Source organism: Anoplophora glabripennis, unplaced genomic scaffold (genome assembly GCF_000390285.2).
Source record: "Anoplophora glabripennis isolate ALB-LARVAE unplaced genomic scaffold, Agla_2.0 scaffold1179, whole genome shotgun sequence".
Classification (NCBI taxonomy): Eukaryota; Metazoa; Arthropoda; class Insecta; order Coleoptera; family Cerambycidae; genus Anoplophora; species Anoplophora glabripennis.
The window spans coordinates 86,662-104,796 of record NW_019417301.1 but is presented as its reverse complement, the minus strand read 5'-3'; the positions used below and the strand labels follow the sequence as shown (position 1 = coordinate 104,796).

The 18,135-nt window shown below is 31.3% G+C and overlaps 4 protein-coding genes across 9 annotated transcripts; 3 read left to right on the top strand and 1 right to left on the bottom strand.

The window, feature by feature from the left end:
• Window positions 1-1,001: 1,001 nt before the first annotated feature.
• On the top strand, window positions 1,002-5,440 carry LOC108915793 (aspartate--tRNA ligase, mitochondrial). 2 transcript variants are annotated; one of them, XM_018721923.1, is made up of 7 exons: window positions 1,002-1,275; window positions 1,324-1,515; window positions 1,663-2,028; window positions 2,084-2,440; window positions 2,495-2,803; window positions 2,858-3,070; window positions 5,003-5,440. In XM_018721923.1, exons 1-7 carry the CDS (start codon window positions 1,192-1,194, stop codon window positions 5,360-5,362), a joined length of 1,881 nt encoding a protein of 626 aa, XP_018577439.1. In that variant the 5' UTR covers window positions 1,002-1,191; the 3' UTR covers window positions 5,363-5,440. The 2 variants fall into 2 exon arrangements, with proteins under 2 accessions (XP_018577439.1, XP_018577438.1); XM_018721922.1 differs by having other exon boundaries at window positions 1,324-1,611.
• Window positions 5,441-7,381: 1,941 nt separating this feature from the next.
• On the bottom strand, window positions 7,382-9,905 carry LOC108915798 (kinesin-like protein KIF23). Its single transcript, XM_018721933.1, has one exon. It carries the CDS (start codon window positions 9,857-9,859, stop codon window positions 7,511-7,513), a length of 2,349 nt encoding a protein of 782 aa, XP_018577449.1. The 5' UTR covers window positions 9,860-9,905; the 3' UTR covers window positions 7,382-7,510.
• Window positions 9,906-10,175: 270 nt separating this feature from the next.
• On the top strand, window positions 10,176-11,281 carry LOC108915797 (UPF0669 protein C6orf120 homolog). Of its 2 annotated transcripts, none has more exons than XM_018721930.1 (4): window positions 10,176-10,405; window positions 10,466-10,608; window positions 10,765-10,881; window positions 10,933-11,281. In XM_018721930.1, the coding sequence occupies exons 1-4, from the start codon at window positions 10,379-10,381 to the stop codon at window positions 11,219-11,221; spliced, it is 576 nt and encodes a 191-aa protein (XP_018577446.1). In that variant the 5' UTR covers window positions 10,176-10,378; the 3' UTR covers window positions 11,222-11,281. The 2 variants fall into 2 exon arrangements, with proteins under 2 accessions (XP_018577446.1, XP_018577448.1); XM_018721932.1 differs by having other exon boundaries at window positions 10,454-10,608.
• Window positions 11,282-11,667: 386 nt separating this feature from the next.
• LOC108915794 (longitudinals lacking protein, isoforms H/M/V) lies at window positions 11,668-16,549 on the top strand. Of its 4 annotated transcripts, none has more exons than XM_018721927.1 (3): window positions 11,668-12,469; window positions 12,526-12,561; window positions 15,583-16,549. In XM_018721927.1, exons 1-3 carry the CDS (start codon window positions 11,824-11,826, stop codon window positions 15,822-15,824), a joined length of 924 nt encoding a protein of 307 aa, XP_018577443.1. In that variant the 5' UTR covers window positions 11,668-11,823; the 3' UTR covers window positions 15,825-16,549. The 4 variants fall into 4 exon arrangements, with proteins under 4 accessions (XP_018577443.1, XP_018577442.1, XP_018577441.1 ...); XM_018721926.1 differs by having other exon boundaries at window positions 12,523-12,561; XM_018721925.1 differs by lacking the exon at window positions 15,583-16,549 and adding an exon at window positions 13,192-13,736.
• The last annotated feature ends 1,586 nt before the right edge of the window (window positions 16,550-18,135 follow it).

Here is an 18,135-nt window from a genome sequence, read left to right as displayed (position 1 = left end):
GCAAAAATGGTACCTAATAGCAACTAATATCAGTTCAGAGTAGTGATGGGCAAAACGATTCATTTTGATGTTTCGAATCAAATGACTCATTTCAAAGTTGAGAGTCGAAACTGGGAGCCGACTCTTCCGACTCCCAACTCCCATGGTAGATATCGAATCGCCAAGTTCGTAATGCGCATAATCACGGTGGCCCGTCTCGGAACGGACGGAAATAGCGAAATCTGGGCCGATTGACGAATTTTGTCGATCTTGAGCTTGACCGATAATTCGATTACATATTTGTTTATACTGAAACGACTAAAATTGAAATTAGTTCTTCCACTGCAGTCAAGGGTTATGTACTTAGTTCTTTCACTGAAATTTGTTGTCATACAAAAATGCGAATGAATGCGACGATAAAGCATATATTCTCTTCAAACGTTTACAAATACAAACGCAAACCGTTTGCTACCGTTTTTCCCTGTAGATTGTGGCCATTGTTGCCCACACTCTTTACTCCCTATCAGTATCAAACGACTTGCAAATCACTAAATATCAGTGATCACAGGCACAGCTACACGCCGATCCAAATCGCAAAACGAATCTGACTCTCGGCCCTGGTGGTTCAGCTGTACACTATAACGGATTTGACACTCCACACGGAAGTCGGTGAATCATCGGAGTCGACTCTTACATATTTTGGGAGTCGACTCAGATGATCTAAGCCAAGAGTCGACTCTCTGATTCGAAACATACACTCACTAGCCAACACTAGTTCAGAGTAACCCTAAGTTGCTATTAGCTGCTGATAGCTACTATTTTTGCCAAATCGAAAGGCCCTATTAAGTGCTTCCGAAGTACATTTGAGGGCCTTTCGATTTGGCAAAAATAGTAGCTATTAGTAGCTAATAGCTACTATTTACTCTGAACTGATATCTTAGTTGCTAATAGATATTATTTTTGCCAAAATGAAAGCCCCTTGTTGTCAATTGGAAAGCACTTAGTGTCGTCACTACTGTCACTGTCAGTCAGTTGTAATAATAACCAAAATCCTACAATATGAAGTTTGAAAATTTGAATGGTATTCCGGATTCCCTATTATAAAAGAAATCAATAATTTGACCGCAGTATTTAACCTATTATTTGTATTAAGTGATTATTTTATTGTGATGTATTATCATTTCATTATAATAAATTTTATATTAAAAGTTTATGATGAATACTTTACTTCGCAGGGCATGTTTTAAAAAATATAAATTTCTGAGAAATTTTATCGATGGCACAGCATATTCAAAGGTACTTAATGGATTATATAAAAGAATAAAATATAATATTAAGTTTTAGGTTGATTTTTCTGAAAAGCTCCAAGCCATTGTTAAAAGGGTATACAGTTCATCACAGTCGTCACACAAGAAACAAATATATTTAATAGATGAGGATGAAAGTAAATGTGTAAATAAAATCAGCAACTTTAGTAAATATACAAGTCGGTCATATACTTGTGGGGAATTACGAAGCAGTAATATCGGAGAAAGGGTAACTTTGTGTGGTTGGCTGGAATATCAAAGAATGAATAAGTTTGTGGTTTTAAGAGATAGTTACGGTGAAACACAATTATTAATAGATGAAAAAGTATACGTTATTTGTGCCAATTATTAAAAATTTTATTTTGAAAATTTTTAGGATATGGAGACACAGAAAAGTTTGTCAACTATTCCATACGAATCGATAATTCAAGTAAAAGGCACCGTGTTATCCAGGCCTAAGGATATGATGAATGAAAAACAGGCCACTGGCCAAGTAGAAGTATTAGTAAACGATTTCAAAATAGTTAATAAAGCAAGAGATAACCTACCATTTAACATTAGAGAATTTCAAAAAGCTAAAGAAAGCCTTAGAATCCAGTATAGATATTTGGACTTAAGGTTTCCTCAGATGCAAAGGAATTTACGGGAGCGATCTATGCTACTTATGAAAATGAGAGAGTATTTAGTGAACAATAATTTTGTAGATGTAGAAACACCTACTTTATTTAAAGCTACCCCTGGGGTGAGTATGCTCAATTTAAAATTATCATGGCTCAAAAACCATTGGTTAATTGTAGGGTGCGCAAGAATTTATTGTTCCGACTAGATTTCCAGGCCAATTCTACTCCTTAGTACAAAGTCCACAGCAATTTAAACAAATGTTAATGGCTGGAGCTATGGACAAATATTTTCAAATAGCTCGTTGTTATCGAGATGAAGGAGTAAGGTCTGATAGACAACCGGAATTTACCCAACTGGATATCGAAATGTCTTTCACCAATATGGACGGAGTAATGTGTCTTATAGAAGACCTTCTTTCTCATTCCTGGCCTGATTATCTCAATCCTATTCCTGTAAGATTTCAAAGAATGAGTTTTGAGCAAGCAGTACAAAATTATGGTAATGATAAACCTGATATTAGGTTTGATTTTACGGTAGGAACAATTTTGGAGTCATTAAAAATGTATAAGGTGCTGTCTTATTTTTAGATTGAAAATTGTACTGATTTATTAAGAAAAAACAAGAAACTAGTTAATTCCGATAATTTTCAAGCATGTTTTGTGAAATTTCCTAAGGAATACTCCAACCTGAGTAAACAGATTAAAAGCCTTATGTCCGATGTAGCTAACAAATTTCCTAGAGTTAAATTTGTCCAAAGTAAGATTAATACAACGAAGGAATGGATACACAAAATCAGTAAATTACTGGGCAGTGATATTGCTATAAAATTTACTGAAGAAAATAAAATTCAAGACGAAAGTGTCTTGTTTTTAGCCTATGGAAATAAAAATGAAGTAGTAAGTGTTATGAGTTTGTACTAACTAATTGGTTCTGATTTTCATAAATTGCAGCTATCGTTACTGGGCAAAGTTAGATTAGAATATGTTAACTTTTTGGAAAATTTGGGAATAACTATTAGGAAGAAGGGAATGCATTTTCTTTGGGTAACCGACTTTCCGTTATTTGAAGTTTCCGAAGAAACTGGTTGCTTACAGTCTGCCCACCACCCTTTTACTGCACCCCATTTAGATGATTTGCATCTATTAAAAACTGAACCTTTAAAGGTAAGTCCTTAAAGCACAAGCAACGTTTATACGGAATATAACTTAAATACGTAAAAATAAAAAAGCAACTTAATTTTCGTGACAGGGGTAGTCAAATTGGAAAAAACATAAATAAATTAACATAAATATTTTTGAAGATGTTTGACGTAGACTGACAAAATGGTACAAATACTCTGAATTTGTGTAAAATTACATCAACCACAGAAGGATATACTTAATTGATTTTATTTAGGAAATGAGCACTTTTCGAGTAATTTTTTTTAAATCTAAAATAAGCTTACACAATTGAATAAATCAAAAACAATCTAAAACTACTATTCGTAGAAAAAAACATTAGAATTTTTGGTTAGAAATACAATTTTAATTACAGTGTAATCATCAAACTGAATTTTTTTTGGTATTGATAAAATTTCTTTGCCTTTTGATATATCGGGTGATTTCACTTTAAATACAGAAACTGCAGGATTAAATTCATTACCAAAAAATAAGTAGAGTTTGCTCTATAAGCTTTTTTCCTGGAGGACAGGTATTTGAAATATAGGGTGTTCAAGTTTTCAAAAAAATATATGTTTTCGGTCATATCTTCATATTACGCTGAACGAGTTGAATGAAATTTATTACAGCGTATTCACATAATTAGACCTTTTATTGAATGTAATATTAACTTCGTGGCGTGAAACTGAAGGTGCCGCTCCATTTTCGCATGAAAAAAATACACCACTGGCAGTTTTCTGTGGAAATAATATTAAATTCAGGTACTGCCATGTTAAATGAATGAAAAGTTATTCTTGTTTTTTTTGTGCAGCCATTTAGTCGATAATTTACTTATTTGGTGACCATAATAAGCAAATTTAGTCCACCTACTCATATTTGTTTAAAATCCATCAGTAAAAATTGAATCTTTTCTCTGAATTTTCGGTTAGTAAGCTTTACGATGATCTCGTTTTAGTATTATGACTAGCTTTGTTTATTTATTTTTGAAGCTGCAGTCCTTGTAGGGTTTATGAACAGAAGATGAATTGTGGCAAAGAATAGAGGAAAATTGTAATCTCATCAGGGAAAATCATGTCATGATAAGTTCCTCTATAAATAGATTACAAGATGTCAAAAGTGTATCGATGCGGAAGGACTCTGTTTTGGACATTTACTTAATTACTTACTCAACCTACTTGCTAATGTTATTTTATTATTTAGTTTTGATATTTTTTCTAGAAATAAATTTATTTCTACAAAAAACCGCCAGTGGCGTATTATTCTTTTCTTGGGAAAAGTTGGTGGACGCTTTAGTAGCACGTCACTATTTAAAACCAGGAGGTTTTCATCAAATAAACGGATTAATTTATAAGGAAAATTCAATAAAACGTAAAAACAAGACCAAATATCTCCTAAACAGCTGCTAGTATTAAAAAACACCAAGAAACATTTTTCATTCATTTAACGTAACAGTAGCACGTCACTGGTTTAAAGTCACAAAGTTAATATAATAAAAGGTCTAATTAAGTGAATACGCTGTAGTAAATATCATTCAATTCCGTCAGCGCATTATGAAGATATGGCAGGAAATATATATTTTTTTGTAAACTTTAACACCCTGTATCTCGAATACCGAATCCCGCAGGAAAAAAGTTTACATAGAACTCTACTTATTTTTTGGTAATGAATTTAGTCCTGCAGTTTCTGTATTTAAAGTGAAATCACCCTGTATATTTAAAATTTTATTCATAAAAAAAATATAATGCCTTTTCCTGTAAAATAAACAAGTAGTTTTACGAATATAGTCAATATATTCAACTGTGTGGTAATCTTATTTTAGAATAAAAAAATAATAATTAAAAAATTACTAGTATTTTGAATAAATAAAGTGATTCAAGGAAAATCTAAAATATTTTTACATACATATTCAAGTTTGAAAAATTGTACGATTGATTTCAGGTCAGAGCCTTAGCTTACGATTTAGTATTAAACGGCAATGAAGTAGGAGGTGGTTCCATCAGAATCCATGACCCAGCCTTACAAGAAACCGTCCTAGACTTACTGAAGATCAAAAAAGATACAATGCAACATATTCTTGATATGCTGAGCTCAGGGTGCCCGCCCCACGGAGGTATTGCTTTAGGGTTAGATAGATTGCTGTCTATTTTACTGAATACAACTAGCATTCGCGACGTTATTGCTTTTCCAAAGAATTTTGAGGGCAGGGATCCTCTAAGCGGTGCCCCTTCCTATATTTCAGAACAAGATCAAAAGTTGTATCATATAAAAAGTGTGATTAGTGATAAGGATAAAAAGTAATAACATTCTGGATAAAGCTGAATATTGTTACAAGTTTTGTTATAGGTATATTTTTTATTAAATAAAGCTTTGTTGAGAGTTGCAAATATTTTTGTATATTTTGATTCCCTATTGCCTGTTACCATTTGCAAATTTTTTGGTAGTAGTTTTAGTAGTCTTAGCGCTCGGCAAGAACCAACGGGTACGGCTTTCTTTATATAAATTATAAATTGTCCGCCGAATTACATCTCTCGTCATGTCATCGATATTTTTAAATTTTTATTTTCACTTTCTCCTTACACAATGATCTATAACACCTTGTTTAATAACACGAAAAATGGTGGACACTGAAACTTTAGTTAATATGTGAATTTTGTTTATAATTTCATTATCTGATTTTTTATTTTCTTCCTTTGTTTAAACAATCGTAAATATTTAAAATGAGACGCTGGCATTGAACATGTAAATCTTTATTTTAAATCCTAAATCTGTTTCATCAACAACCTGTTCTACTAATATTGTTTGGCAGTTTTTCGTTTTGTTCCGTTTCAAAATGTCTCCAGAATACCATGTTGTAATAATATTAGTAAATAAAATATCCTTATATCTCCATTTCGCAATTGTAATATGAATGATTAACAAAAGGTGCCTATAACAACATAAAATTATTTGAATCGCACCAATTACTGCATTGCTGCACTGCACTGCTAGGCAATTTGTTGACAACTGAAATTTATGGCCCAGTCGCCCAGTAAGGCGATGTGGGCTCTTTGCCCACGCCCACATTCTTCAACTGGGCGAATGCATTTCTACCACCTCCACGTTTAGTTCGACCAGACCTGTATATGGTATGGCTAAATAAATATGGGAACGAATTTTTCAAATATTTCAATGCCGAGTTGCTGCGTAGCGGCCAAGCCTTTTGGTCTTCAATTGAGATCGGAAAGACTATACCTTATGCAGCTAAAAATTCATTTTTATCTGTTTTTTAAATTAGTCAGTCAAAAAATTACATGCATTAAAAATAAGTTTCTATTTATTTTAATTTTGTATTAAATTTAAACATTTATTGCTGCCACTTTGATTAAAAATTAAAATAATACATAGACAATTACCTACATAAAAAAATATTTTGGTTAAGAATAGTACATAAAATAGATGTTAAAGTAATATGTATTTAAATGCACTGATATAACAATACAAATATTTATTACTAAAATACAAATATATAAAATATTAAGTACATTGTTATGCTAATTAAGCACTCTTCAATAGTAGATCTTAAACTTAAAAACACTGTAAAAATATAGACAGATAAATATATTTCCCATATAATCTTATAGCATTTTAACTAATATGCATTTTTCCACTCGGTGTGTACCAAAAACATTTTCGTCCTGTTCTGTCAACTTGATAAATAAAGGATGAAAATAACTGAGTGCAAAAATTGCAAATTATCAGAGACCCTGTTATACAGAGTGCTAATTAAATACTTCAACCAACTTTAAGGCGCAATTCTTCAAATGATTTAAACCAAAATAGTTACGGGTCCACAAATCAATATTTTTTGATATTGAGGATGTTGAAATTTAATAAAAAATTCACCTTTCCTAAAATATCTTGTAAAAATGTTTGACACAGAATAATCAAACTTACGCTGATGACTTACAAGGTAAAAATCTACTAAATTCAGATATAAATACTTGTAACAGTGAAGGAGATACCAGTTGTCCCCACAGAAAAACCCAGAAATTTGATGGCTTGAATGAATATTTCAAAAATTCCATTCCAAAAAAACATTTTTGATTTATTATTTTTTTTAATTTCAACACTACATAAAACGTAAAACGACATGGGAACTAGTCAGTTCTTTCAAAAAAAGATTTTTTTTTAGATTTTTTTTACTAGAAATTCAGTTTTAAATACAAACTAAATTATGTGAAGTCCAAAAAAAAAATAAGTGACATTTTGTGGTTCAAAGTTAAAAAACCAATAAATTGAAAATGGTTAGTTTATTGAGTAAAATGAAAGATGTTTTTTTGTTAGAAATACTATAAGAAATTAGAAATTTTGGTTTAAATCACTCACGGAATCACCCTTTGAAGTTTTTCGATGTACTTAATTAGCAGTCTGCACAAGTAATGCTTGAACCCAGACCATATATTAAAATTAACTTGTAGGTGATTCCTGCCGTAATCGTTCCACATCATTAAAAATCACTTGTGCCCCGCCCCCACAAGTGGGAACTATGTCAGCTTTGTACAATTTGGTCTCGACTTCTCCATCGGTGTCTTGTTCCTGAGCCAACAAACAGTATTTGCTCTGTTTAGGATTTGTAATATCACTGGCTTTTGTTAATTTTGATACAGACTTGCGCCTTTTCATTGTTGGTTGCAGCACTGTACCTAATGCGACTGGTTTGACTGAATTATGTTCCAACCAGACCTCATCAGCGGACCTAGATCTTCGATGTCTTGGTGTAGACGAAATAATATTTCTGCGGTGATGATTATCGGCTACCTGGGACTTTGGAGTCTGAGTGGCTGTATTTTCAATTCTTGTTGGAGTCCCAACAGGTTCAACTATGGTTTCACTATTAAGAATTTCTCTAACCTTCTGCAGTTGAACTTCCTTAGCTCGGTTGACAGCGTGTAGATGATCTCGCTGTTTTCGTAAGTTAGCGTCTAGTTCTTGACTCATCTTTTCACTTACAAGGGCTATTTTTTGTTTAGTTTTCTCTTTTTCTAATACATTTTGGTTCAGTTTCAAATCTTTTTCGTTAATAATGTTATGAAGAGAACGTATTACATCTTGCAACTCTTCTTGTTTAGATATTAAATCACCGTTGGTTGTTTCCAAGTCTCGAATTTTTGTTTCTAAGTTATTTGTCTTCTGTCTTTGTTTGTTTATTACCTGTTTAAAACTGCGAATTTCAGTTTTACTCATAACATTTTCTTGATTGAGATCTACTAGACGTTTTCTGAAATCATCACTAGATTCCTTAATCTCCTTATCAAGAGGTTTCGACTTAGCTTTTCTCTGCTTTAAAATTTGTATCACTTTGTCAATGTATGTTCCTATTTCCTCCATATTTTCAGAATCAAATTTGCATATAGGAATATCGGGTAAAATTGTAAATCCGGCAGTTTTACCCTTGGCTGGTGTGTAGTTTTTTGTAATAATTTTCCTTACAGCAGATTTCGAACTGGACTTTATTATTTTAACATCTTGAGACATCTCTGCAAATTTCATGACGTGAAGGTTTTCCTCAAAATCATCAACAGATGGATTGATGCAAACGATCATTTGTATACGGCCATCGCCTTCAAAATAATTCTTAAACAAGTATGTCAGTCGGCTATCGCGATATGGGACCATTTTGTTACCCTTAGTATGCTGATTTTCTCTAAGAATTTCCATGCAAGTACGCAAAGTCATTAAAGAATTATTAATACTACTAGCTTCTTTTAGTCTTGTGCCAGTATTCTGCGTACGATTTGTTCTCTCTGATCCAGCTAAATCAACTAAACTTAGTTGACCCACAGTAAGCAGGTTCTTTTCTGGAATTATTGGCTTCCCGTTATCATTCCAGGATACTTGTTCTAACTGAACAACACGTATATTAAATATCGAATGACTGCGACTAGATTCCGCATTTAAAATAGTCCATCCCATTTTTTTCCTCTTTTGACCGGCATTAAATAGTTCAAATGCTTCTTGGGCACTTTTTACTTCTACTTCTACAACTCCATTGACATACATATTTTTTTGAAAGTCTTCACGCAAAATTTTATTCTGGAAAGTTTTCCCATTTGGCTCATCTAGGAGGTCATAGACGTTATTGTTATATATCTCTATGTAGCTTACAAATACCGCAAATAAATTAGTTGCATTCAATAAAGGAATTTGTATGCCATCATTACAATAACTGCTTTTTTCTGCATTAATTTTCCTATTAGACTTAGGAGTTCTTGTCTTTGATCGAATTTCAACCATTCTATCCTGCATAGCATCATCTTCAGTTTGCACTTCAAATCCATTCATTTTATCTGATTTTATGATAAATTTTGGAGCTTGAAAGTCTCCGATGGAATTAAAAATAGTGTCTATACATCTTGGCATTATACCGGGATTATTTTGTTCACCGGTTAAAGTAAACGTTTTTCCAGACCCAGTAATACCATATGTAAACAATAAACCATTTTTTCCTTGCAATAAGTCAGACAATAATGGATATGCTATGTGATCAAACACTTCTTTCTGGCTTGCATAGGCCGTAAAAATATGTTTAAATTTATAGCACATTTCTTTTCTAGTACCTTTTGACTCACAAATCAGGCATAATTCTTGAGGTGAAATTAGTTTTACACATGAAGCTGCTTCTAAATTTTCTGGCAAAGGACGTAGACGGCAATACACATGAACGGGTTCTTTTTCTGAATCAGAGCCTGTAGATAATGTTGTTTTTTCCCTTCTAAGCTTACGTGGTGTGGGAGTAAACTTTGTAGCAGCAAACATCTTGTACAAATTAAGCAACTTTATAAAACAGTGTATAAAAGTTTCATTCACACATACATACAAATTGATGAACGGTTTAAAATTTTAAAACTTGACAGTTCACAGTAACGGTTAGAAATTACCAGTAGTGCCAATATTGATAAGAAAAACATTTAATCATAGACCTTATAAACTACCATGGTCGAGAGTGTGCGGGGGTTGTAGAGAGAGAGAGAGAGAGATATATATATAGCAATATTCAGTCGCGCAAAAAAGCTATATCACTTCATCTATGGTCTATGAAAGGAAAGCTATTATCAGTTATTATTATAAAACACCACAGAATTCGACATTGGTTTTGTTTTGTATTTATTTTTAAAAAATTTTTTTAAATTTAATACGAGTGTAGTGGTTGTTATATTTTACGAGCAATTTTGAATCTTCCTTCTAATGTTGACAATGAGATCAGAGAATTTAAAGTTATTGGAATTAATTTTTGGTAATCCATAACCTGTGAAGCAAATAGTAATCTTATTAAAAATGCATGTATATTGTCTAATACTAGTGGTAAAGATGTGAAGTACAATAAAACAAGGCAATTAATTTTGATTGAAGAAAAACTTTTAGATTTTTGTGGTGGCAGCCAATTGCGATATATCTACTTCTCAAATGGAACTATTGGGACGTAAAGAAGGGACTGTTGGGAATGAAAATTTTTCTTACTATTATATTCATCATTTAGGAAATATATTATTATCATTAAAGACTAAGTATACACAAATATACATAAACTGCATTCAACAGAGAGTTAAATTATTTTTATCTACCAATCGTTTATATTAAATAGTGCTTTGATCAGTAATTGAAAAAAATGTATCTCATTTGAATGCACATTCTATAAGACTCAATTAATTTCATTACTTTAGTACAGGGGATGCTGATATGTATGTTTCGGAGACAAACATGATACCAACCTATGATCCAGATACATACGATTTGCATTCGGCTACTTGTGGCCAAGATGTAATAGAAATTTCCAGCAAGTAATAGATCTAACTATTTTAAGTGTTTAAATAATATTTTTAATTCCTTAGTTTCAAGAGTCCAATATCAGTTGGAATATTTGGACATTCTGCCTATGACGAGAGCAGTTATACTTTAGAAATTTTTAAGAATCCCATGGAGGATGGTGAACAAGTCAGTTCTTTTTTAATAATTGAAGAAGGAAATAAAGAAGGTGTACCTGAAATAAAAGTTATCCCCAAAGATGATAAAGGAAAGTTATCGATTAAGTCAAAAACCAAAAAGAAATTGCAAAATGTTTCTGCAAAAGTGAGTGGAATATTTTCCCTCTTTGAAATTATTGAATTGATATTTTTATAGATTAAATTGTTACTTAAAAGTGTTACGTTTTATATATTTAAATAAATAAAATCCATTTTTGTTTTTCAGTTTGATAAATGTGTAACTTTTATTTAAAACCTCCTATATACATAGCGTCCCAATAAAAATTCTCATGTTTCCATTTCCTCTGCCGATGGAAACCAATCAGATTGCTAGATTTCGGATCGTAACGCGTTATGATTCCGAAACCGAAATCATGAGTAAAAAAAACAGCTAAAGACTAAGCTTTTTTTCGCGAGTGAAGTCGTATGTTGTAGTATGAGTGAAAGAAGAGATTTAAACTACCATATGACAATTAAGATCAAAAGAGATAGAATAGTAACTACATGTCAGATATTCACCAATATTCAGTCGCGAAAAAAAGCCTTGTGTTACTGTCACTGGTGTGGTGTCACTGCTGTCGCTTGACAGACGTCAAACGTGACTATCGGCACTGTCAAACACATAATACAGTTGTGTTTACTTTCACATTTTCTATAATTTATGTAATTCAGGTCTACCTTAAACAATTTGATATCGATGTCATTTTTATAAAATAAAATTCCGAGCATTGTAAAAAGTGACCAATTAATAAAATAGTTATGAGTTCCGACGTAACAAAACAGTTTGCTGTTAATTGGAACAACCATATGAACCATGTTAAGAAGGCTTTTGATAACTTGTTAGTTAACAGCGAACTAACCGATGTCATTTTATATGCAGAGGGAAAAAAAGTGGGAGCTCATAAAATGTTACTTTCTGCATGTAGTAATTATTTTAGAAGTCTATTTCGAGAGTTCCCACAAGAGCATCCTATAATTGTTCTAAAAGGAGTTAGTTATCCAGTGCTAACAGACATATTAAAATTCATATATAATGGAGAAGTCAGTGTGGATAGTGATGTGTTCGATAATTTTTTACAAACAGCAGAATTTTTACAAATTAGTGGTCTCACAGACGGAGGGAAGAATACTAAGAAAATTCAAAATGGAGATAAAGATACTGTAAAGGACGACTCAAATATGAATGACGAAGAACATGGGTCATTAGTCGAAAGCAAAACAAAAAAAGAAAAGCGATCAAATGTAGATGCAGAACAAAATACACAATCAAAACGCCCCAGAGAAGAAACAGAATTTAATTCAATAAAGTGTGAACCTGGCGTTCTAACAGCAATTTTTCCAGAGGAACTTTCTGATACATTGCAAGAAGCTTCTCAGTTTCCTCCAGAGCTGATTTTACAAGCTGGTAAGTCTCCCAGAACAAACTGTGGAATTGCATTAATTTAATAACGATTTCAGCAGGATCCAATGTTTCTGTAGATGATTCAGCTATGAAAAGTAAGTGAAAGTATATGAAATTATGTTTTCGGTAATTAAGTAGATGTAAATATTCAATATTTATTATTTTATTGATAAAATAATTTAATATTTTTGGAAAAGGTGTTTAAAGTTCAATAATAGATTTTTAGATTTATACTATTTATGAGTTTTACAGTTTGCAAAAATTAATACACAATTTTATATTATATCGCATATTGTCGCTGATCTCGCAAAGGGGCATAAGAACACAAAATATGAGACAAGGTATCCACTAGTCTTTTTTAAAATTAGTCTTCGGATCATGAAAGTATATGTAGACATAATTAGTACCATGATCTTCGGTGAACTTACTACAAGAATAAAGCTTATATGTGATGATTTTTCATTATATTTTTTCCTGCTTATGGCGCTTACGTTCCTTTATGTAACCAGCGATAATATGTCCGAAAATGGGTCAAACCGCCTCTTTCTTAATTAACATTTATGTATTTTAATTCGACTGGAACATAGAAACACCTCACATATCTTCTTTTCAGTAACAAGCGTACATTTTTTTCAGTTAACATACATAAAATAATTTATTTCGATCAAATTCATGTTTTTGTGGTTAGTGTAGTGAGCTGTTTTATAGTGTGTGTATTTTTACAGTTGAAGATGTAAATTCTTGTGAAACTTCAGAAGAACAGTTTTATGATGAAACTTCGCCTGGCAGTAGTATCAGAGCACCAAAGTACAACTTTTCAGAAAACCGATTGAAATGTCCAATTTGTGATAAGGAATTTTCACACCCTTACAGCCTGCATCATCACAAACCAGTTCATCTAGGAGGCACCAAATGTCCCATTTGCCATGTGGTACTGTCAAGAAAATATAATCTGAAAATGCATATGAGATCGAGACATAATATAACGTGATAAGTCCAATAGTGAAACACTATATTGATGATTTTATTGTGATATTGGGACAGTATTACTTTTTCGTGCAGTGATATACACGTTTAGTGATATAGCTACATCCAAATATGTGTTGTTTGTATATAGCATTATTTTATTGTTGAACACTATAGAAAAATATATTTAATAGAGTAGACTTATTTCTAACTGTTTAATATGTGTTATTTATTTGAAAGTTTAATTATTATAGTATATATTTATAATAATGTGCCCTGTAGATTGTACAAACCAAATAATGTAATGACAATGACTGTGTTCTCAGTATTAATAAAGCCTTGTGAAAAAAATTACTAATTAATATGTGAAATAGGTATAAATAAACTGTTCTTTACAATTATTTGAAGAGATTGGCAACTTTGAAGTAGACGTAATATTAAAAGTGCTACTTTATTGCTTTATAAATGTTTTTATTAAAACCGAAAATAGAATCTGTTAAAAACTCAGATGTGACAAATGAAAATTCTTAAGAGGGAAGACCACTGTATAATTTTCAGAAAAGCTATGTTGTTTCCATTCATTTAAAAGATACTCTAAACCTTCTAGAGTAAGGGGGAAAAGGTTTTATGCCTGTACAAAATTTTTTCTTTGTTATTGTGAGCTCTTTCCCTGCGTCATATGAATCTGTTGGAAGAGTACCAAGTAATAAGTAATAACTTACCTTTTGATTGCTAACTTCTCTAATACTACTAACAGATGTAGTTAGAAGGAGTTTGTGTTCAATTAGAAGCATTTTCAAACCAAAGTACATTAGTATGGTATATATTTCAAAATCTTAAAGGAATTTTTGAAACGTGATGAAAACTGCACACGGCATAATTACAACAATTTTCGTTCTATTCACTCCAAATTTTGATATCTTAAAATAACTTTGGATTTTCAATAACTTGATTTTAACATCATCTATTGACAAATAATTGCCCCTTTTTTTTGTCAAAAATTGAACTTTTTGCTTCAAATGCGTGCCAGTCATACAAAAATTAATTTCATCAATTCAAAATCCCCTACGTATTTTTCTAACCATGTAGATTAAGAGAAATTTTTTTGTTTTTTTTTTCCATATTCAAATTTGCATCAGTTACACTGCATGCCGCAGAGCGCTTCACCTTCAACATGCCTCATGAGAATGGCTCCAGCGTCGCCATTTTATATTATTTATGAACCAATATGTATTTTTTGAACACTTATGGTTAATAACATATTAATATTTTCGTATTTTTTCTTCAATAAAAAAAATATCAGAAAAACTTTATTTTAGAATTTTATAGTGGTGATACCTCTTAAATTTCGATATTATATCAGTAAACCCTTGTTTTAATCACTGCTACTATGCTACTACACCTTTCCGATTATCAACTATTAACCATCACTTATTCATTTGAATAATCTCTCTTTCCCAACATCATCGTGGTGATAAATATCGTAAACAAGTGTAAATCTGGAGTTACTTGATGTTAGTATGCCTAAGAAAATAGTAATTTTGAAAAAATTTATTCAAACTTTTAATTTTGTGCAATAATTATTGAGAGATGTAGAGTTTATATTAACTAACATATTTATGTATCTAGTACAAAAAGTTGATGTTTATTGCACACAGCCTAAAGATTATTCGAGGCGACCAGTGCATTAAATATACTTTTTGCATGTGCTGACAATAGTTCTATCATTATCGTTTAAGAAACTTCTTAAGATTATGTAATGTCGTTGATATTGTTAACTTTAAATAAATATTTGTGACTGCCAATGAACTCATTTTAATTAGTATTCTGTTATCGTTTGCGTGTATTATAAGGTGTTCCATAGTTACAAAATGGTACACCTGGTACCTGTCCTGAAATATTGCATGATATGAGGAAAGCGAGGCTAGATTTGCTACCAGAAAAATATTAAAAAATCAGTAAATTATTTTTAATGATTACTAATAACATATACACATTATGCTTACATTGTTAATCAGTCAATTTTATTTCAATAAAACATTAATGTGAATTTGGAATAAGCAGGGTTTACCTATCTTATAACATATAATCTAAACATAATCGTAATTTATATGGCGTCATTTAATAAATTAACCTATTGTTTTCTTTAGGTTCCTCGTCAACGGTGCCTAGTGTCTTATATGACTGTGAAATATGTGGGAAAAGTTACAAACTAAAAGATTCACTCTCGAAACATTTAAGTGTCCATGCCGGTTATACCACCTGCATAATATGTTCAAAAGTGTTGTCTAGAAAAACTCATTTGGATCGCCACATGATGCAAACACATGGAATTCTCAGTATAGGTGGCAAGAATACAGTAACGACAACGGCAGTCAGCAAGCCTTCGTAATTTTATATGTACCTACTTATTTATTTATATATTTATGAATATTTTAAATATTTTTATTTATGTTGGAATTGACACCTAGTTATGTTACCAAGTTGTGTATATAAAGTAAGGGTAAAGTTGTAGAGCAAACAAAATGTGTTTTGATGGAATCTGACCAAGTTTTACTATTGATTTCCTAAAAAATTACGAATAATCAGGCATTTAAAAGATGGGTATGGGCACTATGGAAAATATGCACATAATAGATGTGTTATTAAACTGATGGTATTTGATGGCAGTTGAGAGTAGAGAGTATTTGCAAATGCATAGCTGGATTTTCTATTAATTACAAATATTCATTATTGAATTGAGCTTCGTTCCTAAAGCAGTCCCAAACAGTTCCGACAGTCAGACACATGCACAGTCCGATATAATGCTTACATAAGGTTCAAATTTCATTGCTTCAAATCAATTGTACATGCGTCCGACAGTTGAAAACTGTTTCTGATGTATTAGGAACAAAGTTATTAAGTTACTTTTTGAAATCGTAAAAAGTTAAGCAGAGTTTGTATATAAATCTACAATTTTATTCAGGTTTTAATATATTTGCCTTTTAATACATTTAAAATAATTATTGTTGTACCAATGTATACACAAATGTTTATTTATTTCCATTTCAGAATATTTACTAGTAGTTTAGGTAAAAAACCTAATATAGGATCAAATGAATATTTATTTTCTAAGAATTAATATATTTTCTATTACACACTCTTCTTGATTAATATTTTCAAAGCTTTATTGTGTGAAATATATTATTATACTTTTTGAATTGTTGTTTTTTTTTTGAGAAATCTGTTGTAACTAAAAAAGCGTATTTTATAGTGATGGCAGTTACTTATGAGAAATGAACAAAATCAAAGACCAAGTGATTAGTTATATTCGAAAATGTCCATGAAATCACAACTTTTTCCCATTATTTCAATAATGTGAAGATACTTATTGTAATAAAGAATAAATACAGTAAGTAAATAGAAAAAAATCAAAAAAAATAAGTTTTGTAGTTGTCCTTTTTAAATATTAATTTGATACTATTATTCATAATGGTGTAAGTATGAAAAAAAATGACCGTTTGTTTCTGTCGGTTGGTTAAAAAAAATAGTTATTTTGGTATCTAGAACGTGAAATGGTTTGCGTTCAACAATGGAAGTTATTTTGTACAGTTTAGCGAGGCAAAATATATATTGGAGAACGCAAAAGCATTTTGCATTCGAGATGCAAAAAATATTTTTTTGAAAACTGCAATAAAATAAGACAATTGTGTTATATACACCAATTTAATTTATATTCGAAATCCTTTGAATCAAGACGGTTTAGGCGCGGTGACTATCATAACAATAGCAACCTAATAAATAATAAAAATTAGTTATTTGAAAAGGTAGTGTCAGAATTATATATTGTAATTCATATTCTAAGAGTGCTTAATTCAAAATGAGCTCAGAAAGTAAAATCGAACATTTACCAGGGGAAGTATTGGAACTGGCACAAAGTGCTGTTTCACAATTAATTCCCAAAAAATCGCCAAGACAGTAAGAAATTGCCTACAACGAATTCAAAGGGTGGTGTAGTTTGAAGAAAATTCAAAAACTGGTATTACTGGCATATTTTGAACAAAATTAATAAAATTGAATCTTTGACGGTATGGTCAGTATATTCCACGTTAAAAAGTACACTGAATGCCACAAAAAGGTGTAAATGTCAGAAAATTTTCAAGACTAATACCATATTTGTAAAGCAAATCAGTTGGATATTGTCCGAGAAAGTCCAGAATTCTAACTAAAGAGGAAATTGAGAGATTTTTACAAGCACTGATAATAGATTTCTGCTAGAAAAGATAATTCTAATTAATATAAAACAATCAATTTAACTAATTTTGGACAATTTTTCAGTGCATTTTAATAATTGGTGTTTGTGGAGCTTTGAGAAGAGATGATCTACTAAAGATAAAGATCGATGATTCAATTATTATATATTTTCTGATTTCAAGTTCAGACCAAATGAAGATATACCACAAATACTGTGCTTTATATCCGGCAGTTACTACAAGTCGAAGATTTCTTGTGAATTATGCCAGCCAAAAATGTGTTAACCAAGTGGTTGGTGTCAACAAAATAAGGAATGTGCCAAATGAAATAGAAACTTATTTCAATTTGCCTTATCTGCTTTAGACGTTCTTCTGCCACTCTGCTAGCCGACGCAGGGGCCGATATTACCACCATTAAACGATATGGGGGGGTGAAGTTTTAGTAAGGTAGTGGAGAAAATTCAATTGCAA

Excerpts from the sequence above, each read along its gene's own strand:
- LOC108915794 (XM_018721924.1), top strand. The coding sequence starts at position 11,824 with ATGAGTTCCGACGTAACAAAACAGTTTGCTGTTAATTGGAACAACCAT. Across the intron at positions 12,470-12,522 it reads AGAGCTGATTTTACAAGCTG|CAGGATCCAATGTTTCTGTA; the intron begins GTAAGTCTCCCA and ends TAACGATTTCAG. Across the intron at positions 12,562-13,191 it reads AGATGATTCAGCTATGAAAA|TTGAAGATGTAAATTCTTGT; the intron begins GTAAGTGAAAGT and ends GTATTTTTACAG.
- LOC108915798 (XM_018721933.1), bottom strand. The coding sequence starts at position 9,859 with ATGTTTGCTGCTACAAAGTTTACTCCCACACCACGTAAGCTTAGAAGG.
- LOC108915793 (XM_018721922.1), top strand. The coding sequence starts at position 1,192 with ATGATGAATACTTTACTTCGCAGGGCATGTTTTAAAAAATATAAATTT. Across the intron at positions 2,441-2,494 it reads ATATTAGGTTTGATTTTACG|ATTGAAAATTGTACTGATTT; the intron begins GTAGGAACAATT and ends TCTTATTTTTAG. Across the intron at positions 2,804-2,857 it reads ATGGAAATAAAAATGAAGTA|CTATCGTTACTGGGCAAAGT; the intron begins GTAAGTGTTATG and ends CATAAATTGCAG.
- LOC108915797 (XM_018721930.1), top strand. The coding sequence starts at position 10,379 with ATGCATGTATATTGTCTAATACTAGTG. Across the intron at positions 10,406-10,465 it reads TATATTGTCTAATACTAGTG|ATTTTTGTGGTGGCAGCCAA; the intron begins GTAAAGATGTGA and ends AAAAACTTTTAG. Across the intron at positions 10,882-10,932 it reads GTAATAGAAATTTCCAGCAA|TTTCAAGAGTCCAATATCAG; the intron begins GTAATAGATCTA and ends TTAATTCCTTAG.